At 52.4% G+C, this 17,472-nt stretch overlaps 8 protein-coding genes across 8 annotated transcripts; 5 read left to right on the top strand and 3 right to left on the bottom strand.

The window, feature by feature from the left end:
- Nucleotides 1-206: 206 nt before the first annotated feature.
- Nucleotides 207-2,119, top strand: BDW74DRAFT_157465 (chlorohydrolase family protein). The gene is made up of 3 exons (XM_073725152.1): nt 207-243; nt 296-593; nt 675-2,119. The coding sequence occupies exons 2-3, from the start codon at nt 338-340 to the stop codon at nt 2,069-2,071; spliced, it is 1,653 nt and encodes a 550-aa protein (XP_073581458.1). The 5' UTR covers nt 207-243; nt 296-337; the 3' UTR covers nt 2,072-2,119.
- Nucleotides 2,120-2,292: 173 nt separating this feature from the next.
- Nucleotides 2,293-4,799, bottom strand: rglA (putative rhamnogalacturonase B). Its single transcript, XM_073733195.1, has 12 exons — nt 4,410-4,799; nt 4,261-4,362; nt 4,090-4,214; nt 3,970-4,039; nt 3,849-3,924; nt 3,751-3,802; nt 3,494-3,705; nt 3,224-3,445; nt 2,918-3,164; nt 2,726-2,866; nt 2,580-2,636; nt 2,293-2,492 (listed from the first exon to the last, which is right to left on the bottom strand). The coding sequence occupies exons 1-12, from the start codon at nt 4,672-4,674 to the stop codon at nt 2,463-2,465; spliced, it is 1,599 nt and encodes a 532-aa protein (XP_073581459.1). The 5' UTR covers nt 4,675-4,799; the 3' UTR covers nt 2,293-2,462.
- A 744-nt stretch (nt 4,800-5,543) lies between these two features.
- On the top strand, nt 5,544-6,446 carry BDW74DRAFT_157470 (uncharacterized protein). The gene is made up of 2 exons (XM_073725153.1): nt 5,544-6,055; nt 6,110-6,446. The coding sequence occupies exons 1-2, from the start codon at nt 5,785-5,787 to the stop codon at nt 6,346-6,348; spliced, it is 510 nt and encodes a 169-aa protein (XP_073581460.1). The 5' UTR covers nt 5,544-5,784; the 3' UTR covers nt 6,349-6,446.
- Nucleotides 6,447-6,668: 222 nt separating this feature from the next.
- On the top strand, nt 6,669-8,430 carry BDW74DRAFT_180435 (putative serine peptidase, family S28; the record flags this gene model as incomplete). Its single annotated transcript, XM_073729746.1, has 3 exons — nt 6,669-6,869; nt 6,925-7,136; nt 7,188-8,430. 3 exons carry the CDS (start codon nt 6,669-6,671, stop codon nt 8,428-8,430), a joined length of 1,656 nt encoding a protein of 551 aa, XP_073581461.1.
- Nucleotides 8,431-8,751: 321 nt separating this feature from the next.
- On the top strand, nt 8,752-10,999 carry BDW74DRAFT_157474 (cytochrome P450). The gene is made up of 4 exons (XM_073725154.1): nt 8,752-9,390; nt 9,440-10,091; nt 10,273-10,539; nt 10,598-10,999. The coding sequence occupies exons 1-4, from the start codon at nt 8,944-8,946 to the stop codon at nt 10,750-10,752; spliced, it is 1,521 nt and encodes a 506-aa protein (XP_073581462.1). The 5' UTR covers nt 8,752-8,943; the 3' UTR covers nt 10,753-10,999.
- Nucleotides 11,000-11,268: 269 nt separating this feature from the next.
- Nucleotides 11,269-13,656, top strand: BDW74DRAFT_169327 (uncharacterized protein; the record flags this gene model as incomplete). Its single annotated transcript, XM_073726973.1, has 9 exons — nt 11,269-11,364; nt 11,421-11,594; nt 11,629-12,009; nt 12,141-12,211; nt 12,260-12,433; nt 12,501-12,579; nt 12,622-12,851; nt 12,923-13,223; nt 13,261-13,656. 9 exons carry the CDS (start codon nt 11,269-11,271, stop codon nt 13,654-13,656), a joined length of 1,902 nt encoding a protein of 633 aa, XP_073581463.1.
- Nucleotides 13,657-13,703: 47 nt separating this feature from the next.
- Nucleotides 13,704-14,666, bottom strand: BDW74DRAFT_157486 (uncharacterized protein). Its single transcript, XM_073725155.1, has one exon. The coding sequence runs from the start codon at nt 14,044-14,046 to the stop codon at nt 13,762-13,764; it is 285 nt and encodes a 94-aa protein (XP_073581464.1). The 5' UTR covers nt 14,047-14,666; the 3' UTR covers nt 13,704-13,761.
- Nucleotides 14,667-15,359: 693 nt separating this feature from the next.
- BDW74DRAFT_169328 (uncharacterized protein) lies at nt 15,360-16,934 on the bottom strand (the record flags this gene model as incomplete). The annotated part of the gene is made up of 2 exons (XM_073726974.1): nt 15,360-16,401; nt 16,465-16,934. 2 exons carry the CDS (start codon nt 16,932-16,934, stop codon nt 15,360-15,362), a joined length of 1,512 nt encoding a protein of 503 aa, XP_073581465.1.
- Nucleotides 16,935-17,472: the final 538 nt, after the last annotated feature.

Genomic DNA, 17,472 nt, shown 5'->3' on the forward strand with positions numbered 1-17,472 from the left:
CTAAAATGGTCTTCATCGAGTTCTTATCTTATCGGGGCTCTTATCGTATCCTTATCCTTATCGATATCCAGCGGGCCCAGCCGCAACCAATCACCCGCGATCGGAGGCAGCCGTAATCTGTCAGGAAGGGACTGCGGAGTTCGCCATCCGCTCTGCTCCACCGGCTCGATATAAAATCCTCGGTCCCTCTCGCGAAGTTGAGAAACCAACCGAAGTGCTGCCGGATTTCGAACCGGGTCCCAGGTAAGTCCGCCCCTTGCGTTCCATCACACAGCTTGCTGACTCTTGGACGCAGATAAGCTGCCTAGTCCACCGGCATAAGCCGAGCAGGAAGGAGATGCCACGCAAGATCATTCTCTTCTACGGGACATTCGTCGACCTACCCCGGGTTGAGTACGGCCAGACACACAAGCTCTCAATCAGAAATGGCGCGCTCTGGGTATCAACTGAAACCGGCCGGATCCAAGGTTCCGACTGGACCATCGCAAACGAAGCCCAGCTGGACGCCTTAATAAAGAGGAACGGCTGGCGCGGCGTCAAGATCGTCGGAGCGCGCGAGGACCAGAATGAGTTCTTCTTCCCGGGGTTCATCGGTACGCCATTCCCACCTGCATACGCACAAATGGACACAAGCTCAGTGCTATGGTAGATTGCGTACTAACAACACACCCTAGACACACACATCCACGCCCCGCAATACCCCAACTCCGGGCTCTTCGGGTCCTCAACACTCCTCGACTGGCTAGAAACATACACATTCCCGCTCGAAAGCTCGCTGGGCGATACAGCCAAAGCCCGGACGGCGTATAACACCGTTATCTCGCGCACCCTTGCAAACGGCACAACCTGCGCCTCGTACTACGCTACCATCCACGTGCAGAGCACGAATCTCCTCGCGAGTCTGTGTCATGCTCGGGGTCAACGAGCGCTTATCGGGCGTGTTTGCATGGATAACCCCTCTTTTTGCCCGGAATACTATAATGATGAGTCTGCTGAGGATAGTATAACGAAGACAACGGAGACTATTACGCATATACACGCTTTAGACGCGGGGAGTATAGAGAGCGAACGGCTGGTTAAGCCGATTTTAACACCACGGTTTGCACCGACGTGTTCCGCTGAGGCATTGACGTCCCTTGGGGACTTAGCGAAAGCATACAGCCCGCCATTACACATCCAAACTCATATCTCGGAAAATCTGTCCGAGGTGGACCTCGTTAAGTCCATCTTCCCATCGCACGACTCGTACGCCGCTGTGTACGACGCCTGCTCGCTACTAACGCCGCGCACGATCCTCGCACACGCGGTGCACCTCACACAATCCGAAAAGACGCTCATTGCATCGCGGAAGGCGAAAATCTCGCATTGCCCCAGTTCAAATTCCGCACTGGGTTCCGGCCTCGCGCCAGTTCGCAACCTCCTGGATCAAGGCATTACCGTTGGTCTTGGAACAGACGTGTCTGGCGGGTATAGCCCCAGTATTCTGGAAGCCGTGCGACAGGCTTGTCTTGTGAGTCGGTTACTACGGCATACAAAGCACCCTGCGCCAGCAACGTCTGCGGAGCAGAGTACGGCTATCGCGGGTCCTGATGATAGTGAGAAGAGCCAGGATGGGAGGGAGGTCCTCTCCGTCGAGGAGGCGCTGTACCTTGCGACGCGGGGAGGAGCAGCGGTTGTTGATATGTCCGATGACCTTGGGGGGTTCGAGGAGGGGATGTTTTGGGATGTGCAGCTTATCCGGCTTGGGAGGAGTGTTCCGTCTGAGTCTGCGAGAGTCGATGATGGGGAAGGGGTCAAGGGTGGAGCTGACTCCGTTGTTGATATCTTTGGCTGGGAATCTTGGACCGAGAAGGTGCATAAGTGGGTGTGGACGGGAAATGATCGGAATGTGCGGAGGGTTTGGGTTAGGGGTAAGCTTGTTCATGAGCTTGACGATGGGAGCAGTGCTGGTGAGAGCGGCTTGGTTGGGAGAGTGTTTGGATCCGCTTCTGCGGGGGATTGGGCGCGATGGGCTGTTGGAGGGTTAGGGGTTGCCGCTTTGGGAATAGTTTTGGGGAGGAGGTTGCCGTGAACGCAAGGACGAGGTGGCTTAGATCGTAATTTCCATCCTCTTATTGCTTTTCTTGGCTTTGTGGGTTGTCTTTTGGATGGCGTCCTGGATCGGTATTGCTAGCTAGGTATCGCTCGTCTGTATGTTTCTATAATAGAAGTGAATAGACCTGTATTTGTATTTGGAAGCATGAGGCCTCTCTATTTGCTGAAGTTATTTGAGAAGCAAAGAAAATAGGATTACTGAGATGAAGCTGCAAAAAGTGGCGGAGGTATACATTGGCCCCTACGCACAACATAAACCGCGAAGATGAACTATATACAAAGAAAAAAACCAAATTCCCGACAAGCAGCTGTTGTGCTCTTGGAGGTAAGACGACTGGACACCACTACCTTAGCACAAGCGCGATCGCCTACTGGAAGAGCTCAATGCAGTCGAAGATCTAAACAGAGAGGCAGTTAGTCTTTGGACCACAACAGAAATGGGGAGAGCCCCGGCCAGGCGAATGAAAAGCAAGGTTAGAACCTACCACATTAGGGCTCAAGTAGGTATCGCCGGAGCTTCCGGAGATAACGTTGATAGTGATCTATAAGTGAAGCCAGTCAGCTAGCAACTCTTGTCCAGAGCGTGTAATAGCAGAGGATATATTGAGAGAAGGAAAAAGGAGAGACGAACCGTATTCTGCCCCGCAACAATCGTGCCAGAGGGGATAGAGACATCATAAACCTCGCCATAGCCGCGATAGGTTCCTCGCGTAACGCCGCGGGAGTTGAGGTTCGTGGGCGCGGCGGGCGCAGAGCCGGTGTAACTGTTGATCTGTACGACAAATGTTAGCTTTATATATCGGTGAAGGTAGGCTCGGCTTACCGTTGCCTGCGGCCGACCACCAGCGAAAGAGAGCGTCGTGCCAATACGGAGAGTTGCGGCGCCGGTTTGAGACGATGTAGCGGTGAACTTGATAGTGACAGGGTTGTTGACGCTCTTGAAGACGGCCATTGGGAAGTCGGAGAGCGAGGATGAGCCGACGGTGTAGGTGAGGGGACCCCAGCTGGACATTCGAGAGTCGGAGGGGTGCATGCGGAGTTGTTTGTCGGCGTTGCGGAAGCCGGTTGGTCTGATAACACGAGTTGTTTAGTCAATGAAAGGAGAGAGGGGCGTGGAGAGGTAACTTACTGGCCGTCCCACTCTCCAATCTTGAAGATGGTGGTGCCTGTCTTGACGGAGCCGGAAATGTTCTTCGTTGTGGATGAGCCGGCGGTTACGGTGACGGTATCCTGAGCAACTGCGTATTCGCCTTGGTAGTACTTCATTGTGTACGTGCCTGGCTTCATGGCGGGAGAGGTGAATTTTCCGCCGGAGCCGGTGTACGTCCAGTACTGGGCGGCGTCGTTGTACCTGAATTGGTCAGCAGCTGTAGGCTTCACGGCCCAGTGGGATAATTACCAGTGAATAACCCAGTCCATGCTCGAATCGGCGCCGGAGGCAGTTCCGGTCACGGTTCCTCTGCCACTTGCAGCAACGTATCCCTTGATACCAAGATTGGCGAAGAAGGATGTGTCGATGCTGGTGCCGGGTGTCCCGCTTCGGCTGAAGTACATCGAGTAAGGACCGTGCAGGCCCATGCGGTAGGATTCGGTTTGGGCATGGCCGGAGTTCTAGCGGGTCAGCTGGGGCGGTTAACCGGAGGTCGTGATACGTACCATGTACCAGTAGAGCGCGTTGTAGGAGCCGCCGTTGTTAGAGTTGATGTCACTAACGCGGTTAGCAATAGCACATACTGATGGAGAAGGAGACATACCGGAAGAAAGGACCACCGGACGAGGACTCGTATTGGTTCAGGATCATGCAGACGCGGTGTGCGCTTCCGGAAATACCTAAACGATGTTAGGTAAGGTTGAAGAGGTAAGCGAGGTACTTACAGTGCCTGTGGTCGTCTATGAACCGCTCGCTAGAGTAGAACTTGCTACGGGTCTCGCCGTCGACAACGAACTGCAGAGGGTTAAAGTAAGATCCATGCCTGGGGTTTATCGAATACTGACCACATCCGATCCCTCGACGGTGGAGCTGCTGCCAGCGGTAGTCGAGACATCACCGAACGGCTCTTCGTTCGGCAGAAGGTCAGAGTTGAGACGAGCAATGAATCGCAGCTCGCCAATGGAAGGTTCTAATAAGGTCAGGTGCAGCCCAGCTTCAGGAGGCAGCAATATTACCAGCTGTGATATAGGTGGCCATGTGGATTATGGGGTCTCCATTATGGACAACGAAGTACTGAGTCAAAGTTGAGGTATCGCAAGTAACCTTGATGTAGTCGCCTACAGCCGTCAGCGCATACTCGATGCTTCCGCTGCTCAATACCTACCATCTTGAGTCGCAGAGACCGTAGCGGAGCCAAGACCGGATCCGATATGACTCCCTGTACTCTGGTACTGCAGTTCCGAGCCGTAGAACGAGATGGACGTAATGTCACAGCTGGACTTGTTGACCGTAAACTTCAAAAAGTTGGCGGCGTTGGCATCGATGGTGTAGGAGCTGCCGTTGTCGGTGATGCCAAAGGCCGCATTGGCGACTCTAGCCCACAGAGCAACGGAGGAAAGAAGAAACGTCTTGGAGAACATGATGTGCATGATTGTCGCTCGAGACAGACGACGATCTCCGAGGCAAGGCTGAGCTTAAAACATTTCGCACAGTTCTTCAGGCCGCAGGAACCTGTCCCTGCCGCTTGAAATTCTTCATCCTCTTCATCAGGAGGTTCCACCAATCTGGAACCCACGGGTCAAAGGAGGCTGTAGCTCCGTGTCGAGATGGTAAGCTCTAACCTGTCAAAGCGACAAGAATGATAGGTATAGTGTGCCCAGTAGGGCGTAGAACGGGGAAATGACCGGGATTCGTGCAGATTGCGGAGAAAGTGGGTTCCTGGCTCCGATGGGGAGTTTACTTGTGACGATAAAACCGTGTCTATATTTGGACACTAATATAGGTCCCTTGGCGACTGATTCAGTGAGATATCGCCCTCCGCAGGAGTTCAATTTATCAACGGGCGCTCAATGGCGGACGGACATGATTAAGCCGAAGAGACCCTGTCGCGATATCTCCTTTCAACGCGGACAGGACGGATGGTGTGCGACTGTCGGGGTTTGTAGGCAATGGCCCTGTCGTAAATCCGTCCGGGGGCGGTTGACAACGAACCCTGAATAATCTATTCAACTTATTGACGGCTCGCATCTCACCCCTGAAAAGACGAAAAAGAGCTCAGGCGTTGTGCAATCGGTGGAGTCGCAAGCCGTCAAGATGAGACAGTTCAAACCGCCAAGAGGCCCGAGTGGTTGACTGCTTTCCCACGCGCTTTCCCCAAATCCGACAGAGAATCAATCTCTGTGAAACAGTAATGCCGGTCAGGTTTCGTGGGCATTGGACAAACATGTCGAATAGGCGACCGGTGTTTTCTCTCAAGATGGCAAGCATGATCTCAGTCAGCACTGTTGATTGACAGAGATAACACCATGGTACTATTCTTTTCAGTGATGACGTAACTTAGTTGAAGCTCTTCCTAAGCATTTGCCAGGACGCTGACCAGCTCAAGATCTGCAAGGTTTTTTAGGGCTCTGGTCGGACATAGCCACGAGATTCCGCCGAATCAGACCGCAACAACATGGTCTCTCATGGTCCAGTCTCACCGTCTTCAAGACACTTGCGCATAGCAAACAAAGCTGAAGAATTGTGCGAGCACAACTTACATGGATGAAGAGATCAACAATTCATTGTGCGGACTGAGTCGCCGATCCTGCGCTTGTCATTGGCGGAAGGACACATTCCAATTGATACAATTGCATTCCAACCATTCAAGGTCGCAACGTGTTCGGAAAAACGCATGGGTTGCTTTCGGCGCCGACAAGAAACATGCATTCCACTCATCGTGTTTTCCCTTCCCCATGATGTTGATTCGCTTGAGCGCTGCGGCGGATGCAGGTTTCACCGGCGTGACATTGATCCAGATGAAATGGAAATCTGACTTTCTCCATGAACTATGGTTGGTTTGAGTTTGGATCAGGGGAAACTCACCGCGCTGGCCATGTGTCTCCAGAGTTCCAACTGTTCGGTCCCTCTGCAGCAACCGCATGGCCCAAGTGAACGAGGCAAATGCCAGGTCGATCTGGTTCCGGATCTGCAACAAATCAGGAATGTTGATATTGTTCTCGAAGGCCAAGCTTTCCTTCTGCGAATTCCACCATGAGGCTGTATCGAAGACATCTGCTGTTTTCCGTCCTCTATCGATGTTTCTGGCCCCAGAGACATCATGATCAAGTTTTGATCTCGCCTGCGGCCCCCACCCCTTGTGCCGCACGCGATGAGTCTGTTCGGCTGACACGCATGTCTTTGCTTTTCTTTGTGCGGCCTGAATCAGGAGGGCCAGGATGACGATGATGAGGACGGATCTCGCTGCAGCCGTCGGTGCTTAATGGTGGTATATAAATGCAGCGTCCTGCCCCTGATGATTTGGTTTTTCAGACAGATCTCTCGCATGGTGTATACCCTCCAGGCCTTGCGTTTACGTTTCTCCTTCCACTGTATATGAAAGTTGTCTTTTTTCTTTTCCTTCACCACCCTATTGATGTACAAGATGCGATTCAGTTCGTTGATCCCAACGGCGATTGTGGCCCTGCTGGCCAAGTCTGCCGCCGGCTTTCCATTTCGACCCGACCTAGCCAGGGAGTTGCGAACGGCTGCAGAATTTGGGATTGATTGGAACCTCGTACTCAAGGATCGCCAGACGTTCCGCGAGGCCGTCACCCAAGTTGATACTCCTGCAGAATATGTTTCGGTACGATGCCGTCGTATCCCGTGGGCAAAACACACCAGACTAACAAGTTCCGCAGCTGCCCATCGATCATGACGATCTATCAGTTGGCAACTTCCAGAATCGGTACTGGGTTAACGACAAGTACTATGAGCCGGGTGGACCAGTCTTCTTTTACGATGTCGGGGAGGCCAACGGGGAAGGAAGCGCCGCTCATCTCACATCGAGTGTCTCGTTCTTCCCAGATGTACTTGAAGAGTTCAGTGCCATTGGTATAGTCTGGGAGCACCGGTAGGTCATTCACGTGGTTGACGTGAGAGAACGAAAATCTGACAGTTGCAGATATTACGGAAAGTCATTGCCATTTCCCGTCACAAATAACACCCCGCCAGAGCACTGGAAGTACCTTACCACGAGACAGGCGCTGGCAGATATTCCCGTTTTCGCCGAGAACTTCACTCGTCCGTCTCTCGAGCAGTACGACTTGACCCCAAAATCAACACCCTGGATCATGATCGGAGGCTCGTATCCCGGCGCACGAGCTGCCTTCGCTCGCAGCGAGTATCCAGACACAATATTCGCCGCGTTCGCTTCGTCGGCTCCGATCCACGCACAGGTCAATATGAGCGTGTATTATGACCAAATCTATCGATCCATGGCGGCCAATGGATATGACAACTGCGCCCTAGACATCCGTGCCGCTCTCGAACATATCGACGACCAGCTCTCTCAGGAAAGTACAGCCGTCGCTATGAAGCAGCGCTTCCTTGGTGTTGGAGCTGAGAAGAACTCCAACGAAGACTTCACCGCGGCGCTTTCAGGGATATTCGGGTATTTCCAGAGTTACGGCTTGGAGGGCCCTTCGGATTCGATATCACTGGGCGGGTTCTGCCGTCATCTCGAGACGGATCCGATTATAGGACTGATGTCGGGACCAGAAGGCCTGGCACCTCGACTTGGGAACAAGTATCTGGCGGAGCGTTGGGCCACATGGCCGTCATTCACGGATGTGATCAACCTCAACTACGAGACCAACTGCAAGGGCCTCAACAACCTCACTGCCACATCCTGCGAGCTGAACAAGCCCGTAACCAGACCGTCCTCGATCGCCTGGACCTGGCAGTACTGCACGGAATGGGGGTTCTACCAGAGCAACAACGAGGGAATCCATTCTCTGCTCTCCCGCTACCAGACACAAGCATTCCAGCAGCTCATCTGTAACCGGCAGTTCCCCGAAGCTGTGGAAAGAGGCCTTCTACCCTCACAGCCGCAGACAGATGCCGTAAAGGCGTTGGGTGACTGGAACGCCAGGCCATCAAATGTATATTTCAGCGCCGGAGAGTTCGATCCTTGGAGAACGATGACGCCGCTTTCGACCGAGTCGTTCTCCCCGCAACTAACCGTCACATCGGACATTCCTGAGTGCGGAGTGCGAACAGCGGCCGATACGGTGTTTGGATACGTCGGAGCCAATGAGGTGCACTGCTTTGATTTTGCAGTTGGCTCGGAACTTGCCGAGGTGTCGCGCGATATTTTCCGGCAGGCGTTGAGGGAGTGGCTTCCGTGCTTCGAGGAGCAGGACTAGGGACGGGAGCGAATTATCGCTGCAGATCGCGTTTTGTGCAAGGGTGTCAGGAAAAAGAGTTTTGTAAGTAGTTATCACGCACATAGTATAGGCATCCACATATGATTCTCGGACGGACTTTGCACCGGTCTCTTGTCTCGTGTTTGATCTCCTTGCAAGTTGCACTAGTAGAAGACGGAGTCGGCTAGACTCTGGAGAAGGCACTACACGCTAAGCCCGACTGGGGACAGCTTGCGATCTTAGCCGGCGAGTCTCCTTCCGAACTCCGCCACTATTCTCCACTCTCCACTCTGGTCCCTTCGTCATGGGCGTTCCTTCCTCTGGGCTCTCAGCACGACAACTCTTTAGCATGGTCCAATCTGCGTGGAGCTGCCTAAACTCCGATGCAGTAACACCTGCGAGCTCTTATAACAATGACTCCCCTCGTAATCACCATTGTTTGACTCCGTCCTTCCTAGGCTTCAGCTTTCTCAAGCGCCCTGAAAACATCTTTCAAAGTCTACGAATGACACCATGCTCTCCCTTCCGACTCTGCTCTTAGCTGGCTTCTGTCTCTCATTTCTCATCATACGAGACATCCATCAGCGCTTGCAACGCCGGAAGAACGCCCAGAAGTGGGGTTGTCAGTCCCCTGCTGTCGTTCCATCAGGCTTCTTCGGTATTCCGCCGTTCCTTGACCTCGCCAAAGCAATAAGACAAGGCCAACTGGTAGAGTTCATCACTGAGAAGTACGATAAGAATGGTTTCACATTCAAGCAAAGTGTGTTGGGACGCACGGGAGTTTCGACTATCGAGCCGGAAAACTTGAAGGCTGTCTTGGCTACTCAGTTCAATGACTTTTCCCTGGGTACTAGAGAGCGCGAGTTTGGCCCATTGCTCGGTCAAGGTATTTTTACGTTGGATGGATCAGGATGGTCCCATTCTCGCGCCTTGCTTCGACCGCAGTTTACCCGCGACCAGGTAGAGAGACCCTGGTCTTATGCAGAGATGATAATGCTGACGGTTCCAGGTTGCCGACCTAGACCTCATGGAAAGCCATATCTCTCGAATGATTGAGCTCATGCCTAAGGACGGTTCAACGTTCGATATTCAGCGGCTCTTCTTCCTTATGACTACGGATTCGTCCACCCACTTTCTATTCGGCGAGTCTGTGCACTCAATGGATGAGGATACTCTACTCAAGAGGTCGACCGTCAACAACTCACAGGGCTTTGCTGATGCTTTCAACACCTCACTGGATTATCTCAACTGGCGTGCTATGGCCGGAAACTTTTATTGGATGATAACTTCCAAAGAATTCCGTGATGCCAACCGACGCGTTAAGGAGGTTGTTGACTACTATGTACGCCAAGCAATTAAGGCAAAGAAACATCCCGAGAAGAAAGAACCCGGGAGATATATCTTCGCCGAGGCTCTTGCCGAGGACAACGACAACCCGAAAATCCTCCGAGACAACATGCTCAATATCCTACTGGCAGGACGTGACACAACTGCTAGTCTTCTCAGCTCGGCGTTCTTCTTCCTCGCTCGGAACCCTGCTGTTTGGGAGAAACTGCGTCAAATCATCATCGGAGCGTTCGGAGATGACGAACATTCAAAGGGAGAGATTACGCAGCCTAAGCTGAAGGATCTTCCATACTTACGATACGTTTTAAATGAAGGTAGGTAGACAGCTATCCGCTGTATTTTCTACGGCCTTGGGCTCTTTGCATTTACGCCGAGGTGTTGTCATTGGCGCGCAAAATACCTGAGACGCCATCAGAGCTTTTGCCAATATCCATACACGACGACACCAAGCCTATCAGCTAAGCTACCGATGCTAACGAACTCACTTATATGCAGCCCTGCGCCTTCTTCCTCCTGTCCCTCTGAACGCTCGCATCGCAGTCAAGGACACCTCCCTCCCCGTTGGCGGTGGCCCTGACGGTAAGAGCCCGGTCTTCATTCCGAAAGGCCAACCGGTTCTTTACAGTGTTTACGCAATGCACCGTCGGAAGGACCTGTGGGGTCCTGACGCTAACTCCTTCCGACCTGAACGTTGGGAGGAAAATGCCAAGCGCGGCTGGGAGTACCTTCCCTTCAACGGCGGCCCGCGCATTTGTCTTGGTCGTAAGTTCCTCTGCTCTTCTATGTTCGTAAGGATGGATTCTCACTACAAATTGTACAGAGCAATATGCCCTTACAGAAGCAAGCTATACCATAGTTCGACTGATGCAGCACTTCTTGAGGATTGAGAACGGCGAACCAAGCCGTGAGCAGCCGCTCATCAGAGCAAATCTGACCATGTCCCATGGAGAAGGGGTGAAGATTCGATTGTACTAACTGCTAACGCTACGCTACTCGACGGAGTCCGATGGTTTAGGTCAGCAAGCTGAGATACATACGCTGTTTCAGCATGAATTCACGAACTTGATCCTTGCTATATCAAGGTGGGTACTGAACATCTTCATGGTCAATGCTGGGCCTTGAAGAGGACATTCGTGCCATTCTAAGGTTTTTCCACGACATTGTATTGTAATATATATAGCCACCGCACCCTAGCAATAAATTGCATAAACTCTGCTCCGTATCGCCCTGTTCCGCCACTCAGATGCTTCTGTTTTCAGGTGATATCTTCTGGTATTACACTTGTCGAAATTTCTCGTCGATATCGCTGGCGCTGCTGATAGGGTACCAGTGACTGGGTCAGAGCATGCAGCTGATGGCCACGTCATAGTGCAGCATCATGTGACCTCGTGTTGGACAAGCCTCGGAGCCTTTTTCTGGACCACTTGGCCCGTCAGCTTTTACACAACTCATTTGTTTCTGCCGATCTCTAGCATAGTGCACGATCTCACTATGGACCCCCGATCTGGGCCTCCCGCTGTGGGTCCTCTTCCTCCAAGGCAGAAAGCCACCACGGCCTGTTCATACTGCCGACGCCAGAAAATCAAGGTATGGACCACCCCTATTCTATACTCCATATCATACCCGATAACAGTCGCGCTCAGTGCAGTGGTCAACAGCCCTGCTATCAATGTGTCGCCAATGATGTAGAGTGCACGCTGGACCCTACCACCGACCAGCGCCGCACTACCGATCTGAAACGAAAGCTGGTAGACCTGGAGGAAAACAATGACCTGCTTCGGCGCCTGCTGCGGACCCTGCGGCATAAGAATGCGTATGTCGACGATCTTGAACTTTATTCGTGACCAAGAGCCAACTGTTGGCGAGATCAAGTCCTTTATGAACGGCACGATGACTCGCCAACGCGTTGACAAGACGCCTGAGTTGCTTGAGGTCTATGAGGAGGTCGACCGACTTCATCGAATCCCCGTCACAGCAAAAGATACAAACTGGGCGTTGGACACTAACCGGCTATGCCACACTCCGGTTTATTCTGTGCCCGCACACCCCTGGACTGCTATTACCACAGATGACGAGTTTGTCTCGCACCTGGTATCTGCATGGTTCTGCTGGCACCATTCCCTGTTTGACTGGATCGATCGGGATTTGTTTCTTCAAGACATGAAGTCCGGCAAACTGGGTTCGACCTTCTGCTCGCCTTTTGTTGTGAATGCGATGCTCGCAGACGCTTGCGTAAGTCGAGTCTGAGAAACCATGGTTACGTTAAGAAGCTGACCGGTGTAGTTCTATTCAAACTACCCGGAAACATGCTCTGTTCCCGGAGATGCGTCGATCAAAGGCGAGCCTTCTATAACGAAGCGAAGCGGCTCTTGGAGGCTGAAGAAGATCAGATTACCCTGTCTTATGTTTATGGCATGGGGACCATGTTCTCAAGGTATACTGCTTGAACGCTTAACTATGCTTGCCACTGATCATCGACTAGCACCGCGCACATTGGCAAAGACAGGCTGGGATGGTGGTATTTAGTCCGAGCATCGGAGGCATTCCGCATGCTCAAAGCAAGGCAGGATGAAATGTTCGCGGGCGTTGATGTCCCCCAGGAGAGTTTGACTCGTGCTATGAACAGGCTCGAGCCTGGACTGTTTTGTGTATCAACGTTCGTGTTCTCACAACTATATACAATACCAATGATGTTTGACGAAAACATTGACCCCGCGCTACAGTATGACTGCCAATGCTTTCTTGAAACCGCCCCCTCTCGACAAGCCGATTGGGATTACGCTCCCCTCCCAACATGACGATGTCAACAGCGATCCCTAGATTCCGTACCCATGACAGGAACAGCCCGTTTTAGGGCACAAGAACTGCGTGTTGAACGAGTGCGCCCGCTTGTCCAAAATTGTCTGGGACATCACGCAGTTCTTGACGGATGCGGACCACGAGGGCAAGCATCCCCGTGCCGACATGGAGGTTGCAGTTCAAGAATGGCACCAAGAGCTTAACGACTGGATTACCGATCTCCCGTCCTGTCTTGTGTTGAGCGATCAAGCCATCCCGAGCGTTCTCGACCTGCAGTAAGTCAAGATACATCTGCCTGATAAAACCGCTCTAGCCGTCTTTTCAACTAACTACCCACCCAATACAGCATGTACCGCCACTCCATGATCCTAACAATCTACGTCTTCCTCAAAACCCCACCACCCGACGCTGATCCCACCACGCTCTCCTCCGTGGCCGCCGCCCGCCAAGTCTGCATCGACTCCACCCACGCAGTCCGAGACCTCGTCGCCATCCACGAATCCCGCTGGGGCTTGTCCCGCATGTCCACAACAGACATGCACTTCATCTCCATCGCATCCCAGATGCTCATCGACGACCTGTCGAACGAAAAGAGCTACGCCGCGTTCCTGACGCTGTGCCGCGCCGCCCTGTCGGCTGGGCGAGCGGTGCATCCTACTGAAGGGGATGCTGCGCATGGTGGAGATCTCGACGCTGCAGGCTTCTCCGCCGCTCCCGCAAGATATCATCCTGCTCTTTGAAGACTTTGAGTGCCGCATTTGGAAGCCAGAGGACAAGCAGCAGTATTCCAGTCTCTTCCCGCACTTTGCGACGGCTATCAAGCAGCGTGAGAAGGCGGCGGGTGATGGGCTTATGGATGATGAGTCGGATATGGATCGGGTGTTGGAGGCTTGGGGCGATCTTAGTGTTGCGGATGTGAAGAACAAGGTGCCGAAGCAATTAGATGGGGAGGGTAGAGGGAAGGGGAAGGAGAAAGCGGAGATCGATGGAGAGATCGACGGGAGGCTTCGTGAAGACTTTTGGCAGCAAGGGGATAGAACATATGTAGCTGGAGTTGTAGATGTCAACTTTACTCGTTAGATCCTTTGGAAATGAATGAAACGGTAACTTATAGAGTCCCCACACAGATGCAATGCAGGTATCTCTTGCATCAGGCCTGGATATGCACAGCACCCCCTGTTCATGTTACATGTACCCGATATAGTACATCTCCGGCGGCCGAACATACTTGTAATGCCAGTCTTCCGGATCTCCCAGATAGATAAAGAAGCAAGGCAGCAGCCCACTGCCAGAAACCTTCATCCAGCCCACGTCCTCCTGCGTACACCCATCAATAAGCTCAAGGACTTCTTCCTCATACCACCCCTCCCCACCATCCTCAAGTCCATCCTCAGGCTCCCAGTCCGCCAGCACAAGGTTAACGTGCCCTGTATCGCCTAGCCTTCCAAGCTCCTCGAATTCCTCCGCCATACTCTGCAGCGACCGCCCGTCCAGCTGGACGAACTGCTCGAACTGCGTTTCCCCCCGCACCAGTGGCTTGTCGCTCAGTCCTAGCTTCGCAATATCCTTCGCCCGCCACGCTTTGAAATGAGTTCTGAGGTCCGCGCGCGATGGTCCCTCGAAAAGAGCCTGGTTCTCGAAGAACACGATCTCAAGGTACTCGATCAGCTGGGGCGCGTCTGACTCGGCTATACACTTGTGGTTCTGGTTGATGATGTGGTGCTTAAGGCGCTGCCAGGTATTCTCGCCGTTATAGGTGCAGCGGTACACCACCCACCCCCATCTCTTGGATGGCGAGTTTAGAACGGAATGGAGGATGATGCTTTCGTCGGATGGGTAATCGAAGTCATTTTCCGGGTTGGGATCGGGATTGGGATCGGGATTGGTGACCTGGGGAGGATATTTTGGTGAATGGTGATTGTAACACTTATTCTCTACCAATACTGTGAGCGGGAATAGTGGCTATTGAGGTTGAGGACGAGGTCTTGGATGGGATGGAGCTGGAGCTGGTCGATGGATAAGTACCAGGGTGCGGCTGTTGCGCTTCGTTACCCGTCCGAAGCGAGAAGCTCACATTGGTACCAGATAGGGCGATATATAAAGGTGACATTTGGAGAAGAGGAATAGGGGGCCTACCTAGAGGACTGGAAGGATTGACCAAAGAGTTATAGCTCAGCCAAGTATAGTTTGTTGCCTTAGGCAGCCAGTCACCTTGGTTTATAGATGCATTCTATTCATCTCACGTTATTGTTGAACATTCTCTGCTCTAGCAACCTCTTTTTATCTTAAGATTGGTAACGGGTTAGTTCATATCCGGAGATATTGGCTACGTCGCCTTGTCAAGTTTAAGCTTGAACTCGAGCTTAGCCCTATTATTCTCTGGCTTGCTATTGTACGTATTGAATCAAGACCGTAAAATTAACAGATTGATGATTTTGAAGGAATTTTATCAAGGAGGAAAGAGCTACTAGGATAGTTCACACGTGCTGGCAGTGTGACTATTGTCTTACGGCTCCTCGTTAGCCGATATAGGTCTATGTATGATCAAGAGAAAAATAGGAACTGTGCCAATGGTTGTTATTGACTGCCATATAGTAGAGGCATGACCAGGTTTAATCTTCTAACTACACATCCTCCGAGGCATCATGGGTGCCGTTCTCAATGTAGTCTGTTTCCTTCGCTCTCTGTCCCAATGGAATGGTCCTGCATACTGAGCTATATAGTACAAAAAGAACTTGAAAGCTTGAAATAAGTCCAGTCTATCCAAAGTCCAACCTGTAACCTCACCACGACGGCGGAATCCAATACTCCCGCCAATGCTCCTCCGTATCTGCCTCCCTAAACTTCTCAATCCCCCCTTTCACCCCGTCAGCATCAACCTCCCAAGCCCCACTCTCAACTCTCTCCGCCCAGTTATTCAGTACCTTGTCAATAGCCACTGGATGGGAGTCCGTAATCCCATTCGTTATTCCAGCCTGGTACAAATCCCCGCGGGCATCACGCGGCTTAGGGTTCTCGTCTGTATGATCGCAGTCGGACAGCCCCAGCGGCTCGCCATTGGATTTCCGAGCGTATCCGTGCCGACCGATAGCAAATGGTAATATGAGGCGGCACCCATTACTCCAGAATTCGGGCCAGCGCTGGACGACGCGGGGGATGTAAAATCCAGGTGCGACGTGGTTGAGTCCGAGGTAGTGCCCTTCACGGGGTATGGGGTGCTTTCCATCTCCATTTCTAGCTGCGTCTGCCGCGGCTGGGTCGGTCTCGAAGAGGCGGAGGGGGCAGTTTCCTGGGAACTGGCCTAAATTTCTGCGTGGAGACGTGGTGAAGTCGGTTATGGGTTGATCTGCGAATTCTGGAATGCTTGGGAAGCGGATTCCGGGGGCGATGTAGCGGAATGAGACTTTGATGTTGGAGATGGCGCTTAGAAACTCGTGGGTGAATGATGACTGAGGGAGGAGGTTGGGGTTGTATGTTTCTGAATCGTGCCAGGGGAGGGCTATGGGAGTGTGAGCAGAGTCCTTCTTGTCCTTGATTCGGGACTCGATTGCGTTGATGAGACGCTTGAACGCAGTGGTTGCCCTTTCCACGTCTACTTTTGTGTACTCATAGATTACCCATGGTTTGACGACGCCACACGTGGGATCTCCGCCTAGAAGGGCAACCTGCTCTGTGGAAACCGCTTCTACCTTTCCTTCGTCGACCATCTGGAGATAGGAATCCAGAATGACTTCCAAGGGCATCCAGCCCCATTCATGGGCAGTAACGAGTTGTGTATTCTCTTGATAAGTGATGAATGTTGCTTTCATGGTCCTCTGGTCAAAGCTACCAGAAGGTCAGCCCAAGTCCCCTACTGCTATGTAAGCAGGGAGAAGGAAATAAACGTACAAAATACCCCCATCATCCTCAAAGCTAAAAGCACTTGACTGATAAAGTTTAAGAAACCGTCCAGGCTCATATGGATCATCAGCAGTAAACCACTCTTCATCCCGGAAGAACCCCTCCGGTAGCTTCAAGGTCCCGAGAAAGAAAAAGAGACAGCCCCTGGTGGGTTTCACGTCTTCATCCCATGCTCGTTTGAGGAACTCAATTAGGGATGGATGGAGAGTGTCAGCAACTTCCCCGGGCGGGGCCCTAGCTTCCCACCAGGATAGAGGTGCCGAAGGCATCTCGCCGCCCCCGGCTCTCACGGCCTTGGTCAAAATCTCGTTGTGGAGAGCGGCACAGCGTTCGTAGTCCATAGAGACGGGACCGAAGTCACGCAGGGGACTGGATGGGGTTATGCGGGGGTATCCAGGGGGAAGGCCGTCAGATAGATCCCTAGTAGACAAGGGCAAGTCATGTTCGGAGGACGCCATTGAGATGAGATAAAAGAGGCGAGTACCTCAGCAGGGAAGGTGTGGATGGTGCCTGGGCAGGATGGTAGGTGTTCTTGGAGAGTGGAAGGTGCGGCGACGTGGGAATAAACTCTGTGGATCACGTGGATTATCAACTTCTAGGTACTCGAGCAGAACTTGGCATGACTCATGGCCAGAGTACAGAGGCATTGATCTGAGGACAATTCCTGGCGTTATTCAATTGCTACGGAGTATGGTATTTGCGGTATTATCTATCCCTCCGCCTTTTACTCATACACCCTGACATCTCGCCTGCTACCTCTACCTATGCCGCGACACCGGCAACAATAAAGCAGTACCTAGGTAGGTAGTACTGCCCGCGGGATTGCATAAAGGGTGATGCGCTACCAGTGGCTTGGCTGCTTTATTCTAGTCCTTCCGAAGGTTCCTAATACCCCCTTTTTGTGATGGTTCACGGGATGTGAAGTTGGAAGCTGATACTTACTGTACGTTGTATTGATCCTCATCCCTGTGGCAGCCAGCAAAGTCCGCATTTGAA

Source organism: Aspergillus multicolor (assembly GCF_047715735.1).
Source record: "Aspergillus multicolor strain CBS 133.54 unplaced genomic scaffold BDW74scaffold_22, whole genome shotgun sequence".
NCBI lineage: Eukaryota > Fungi > Ascomycota > Eurotiomycetes > Eurotiales > Aspergillaceae > Aspergillus > Aspergillus multicolor.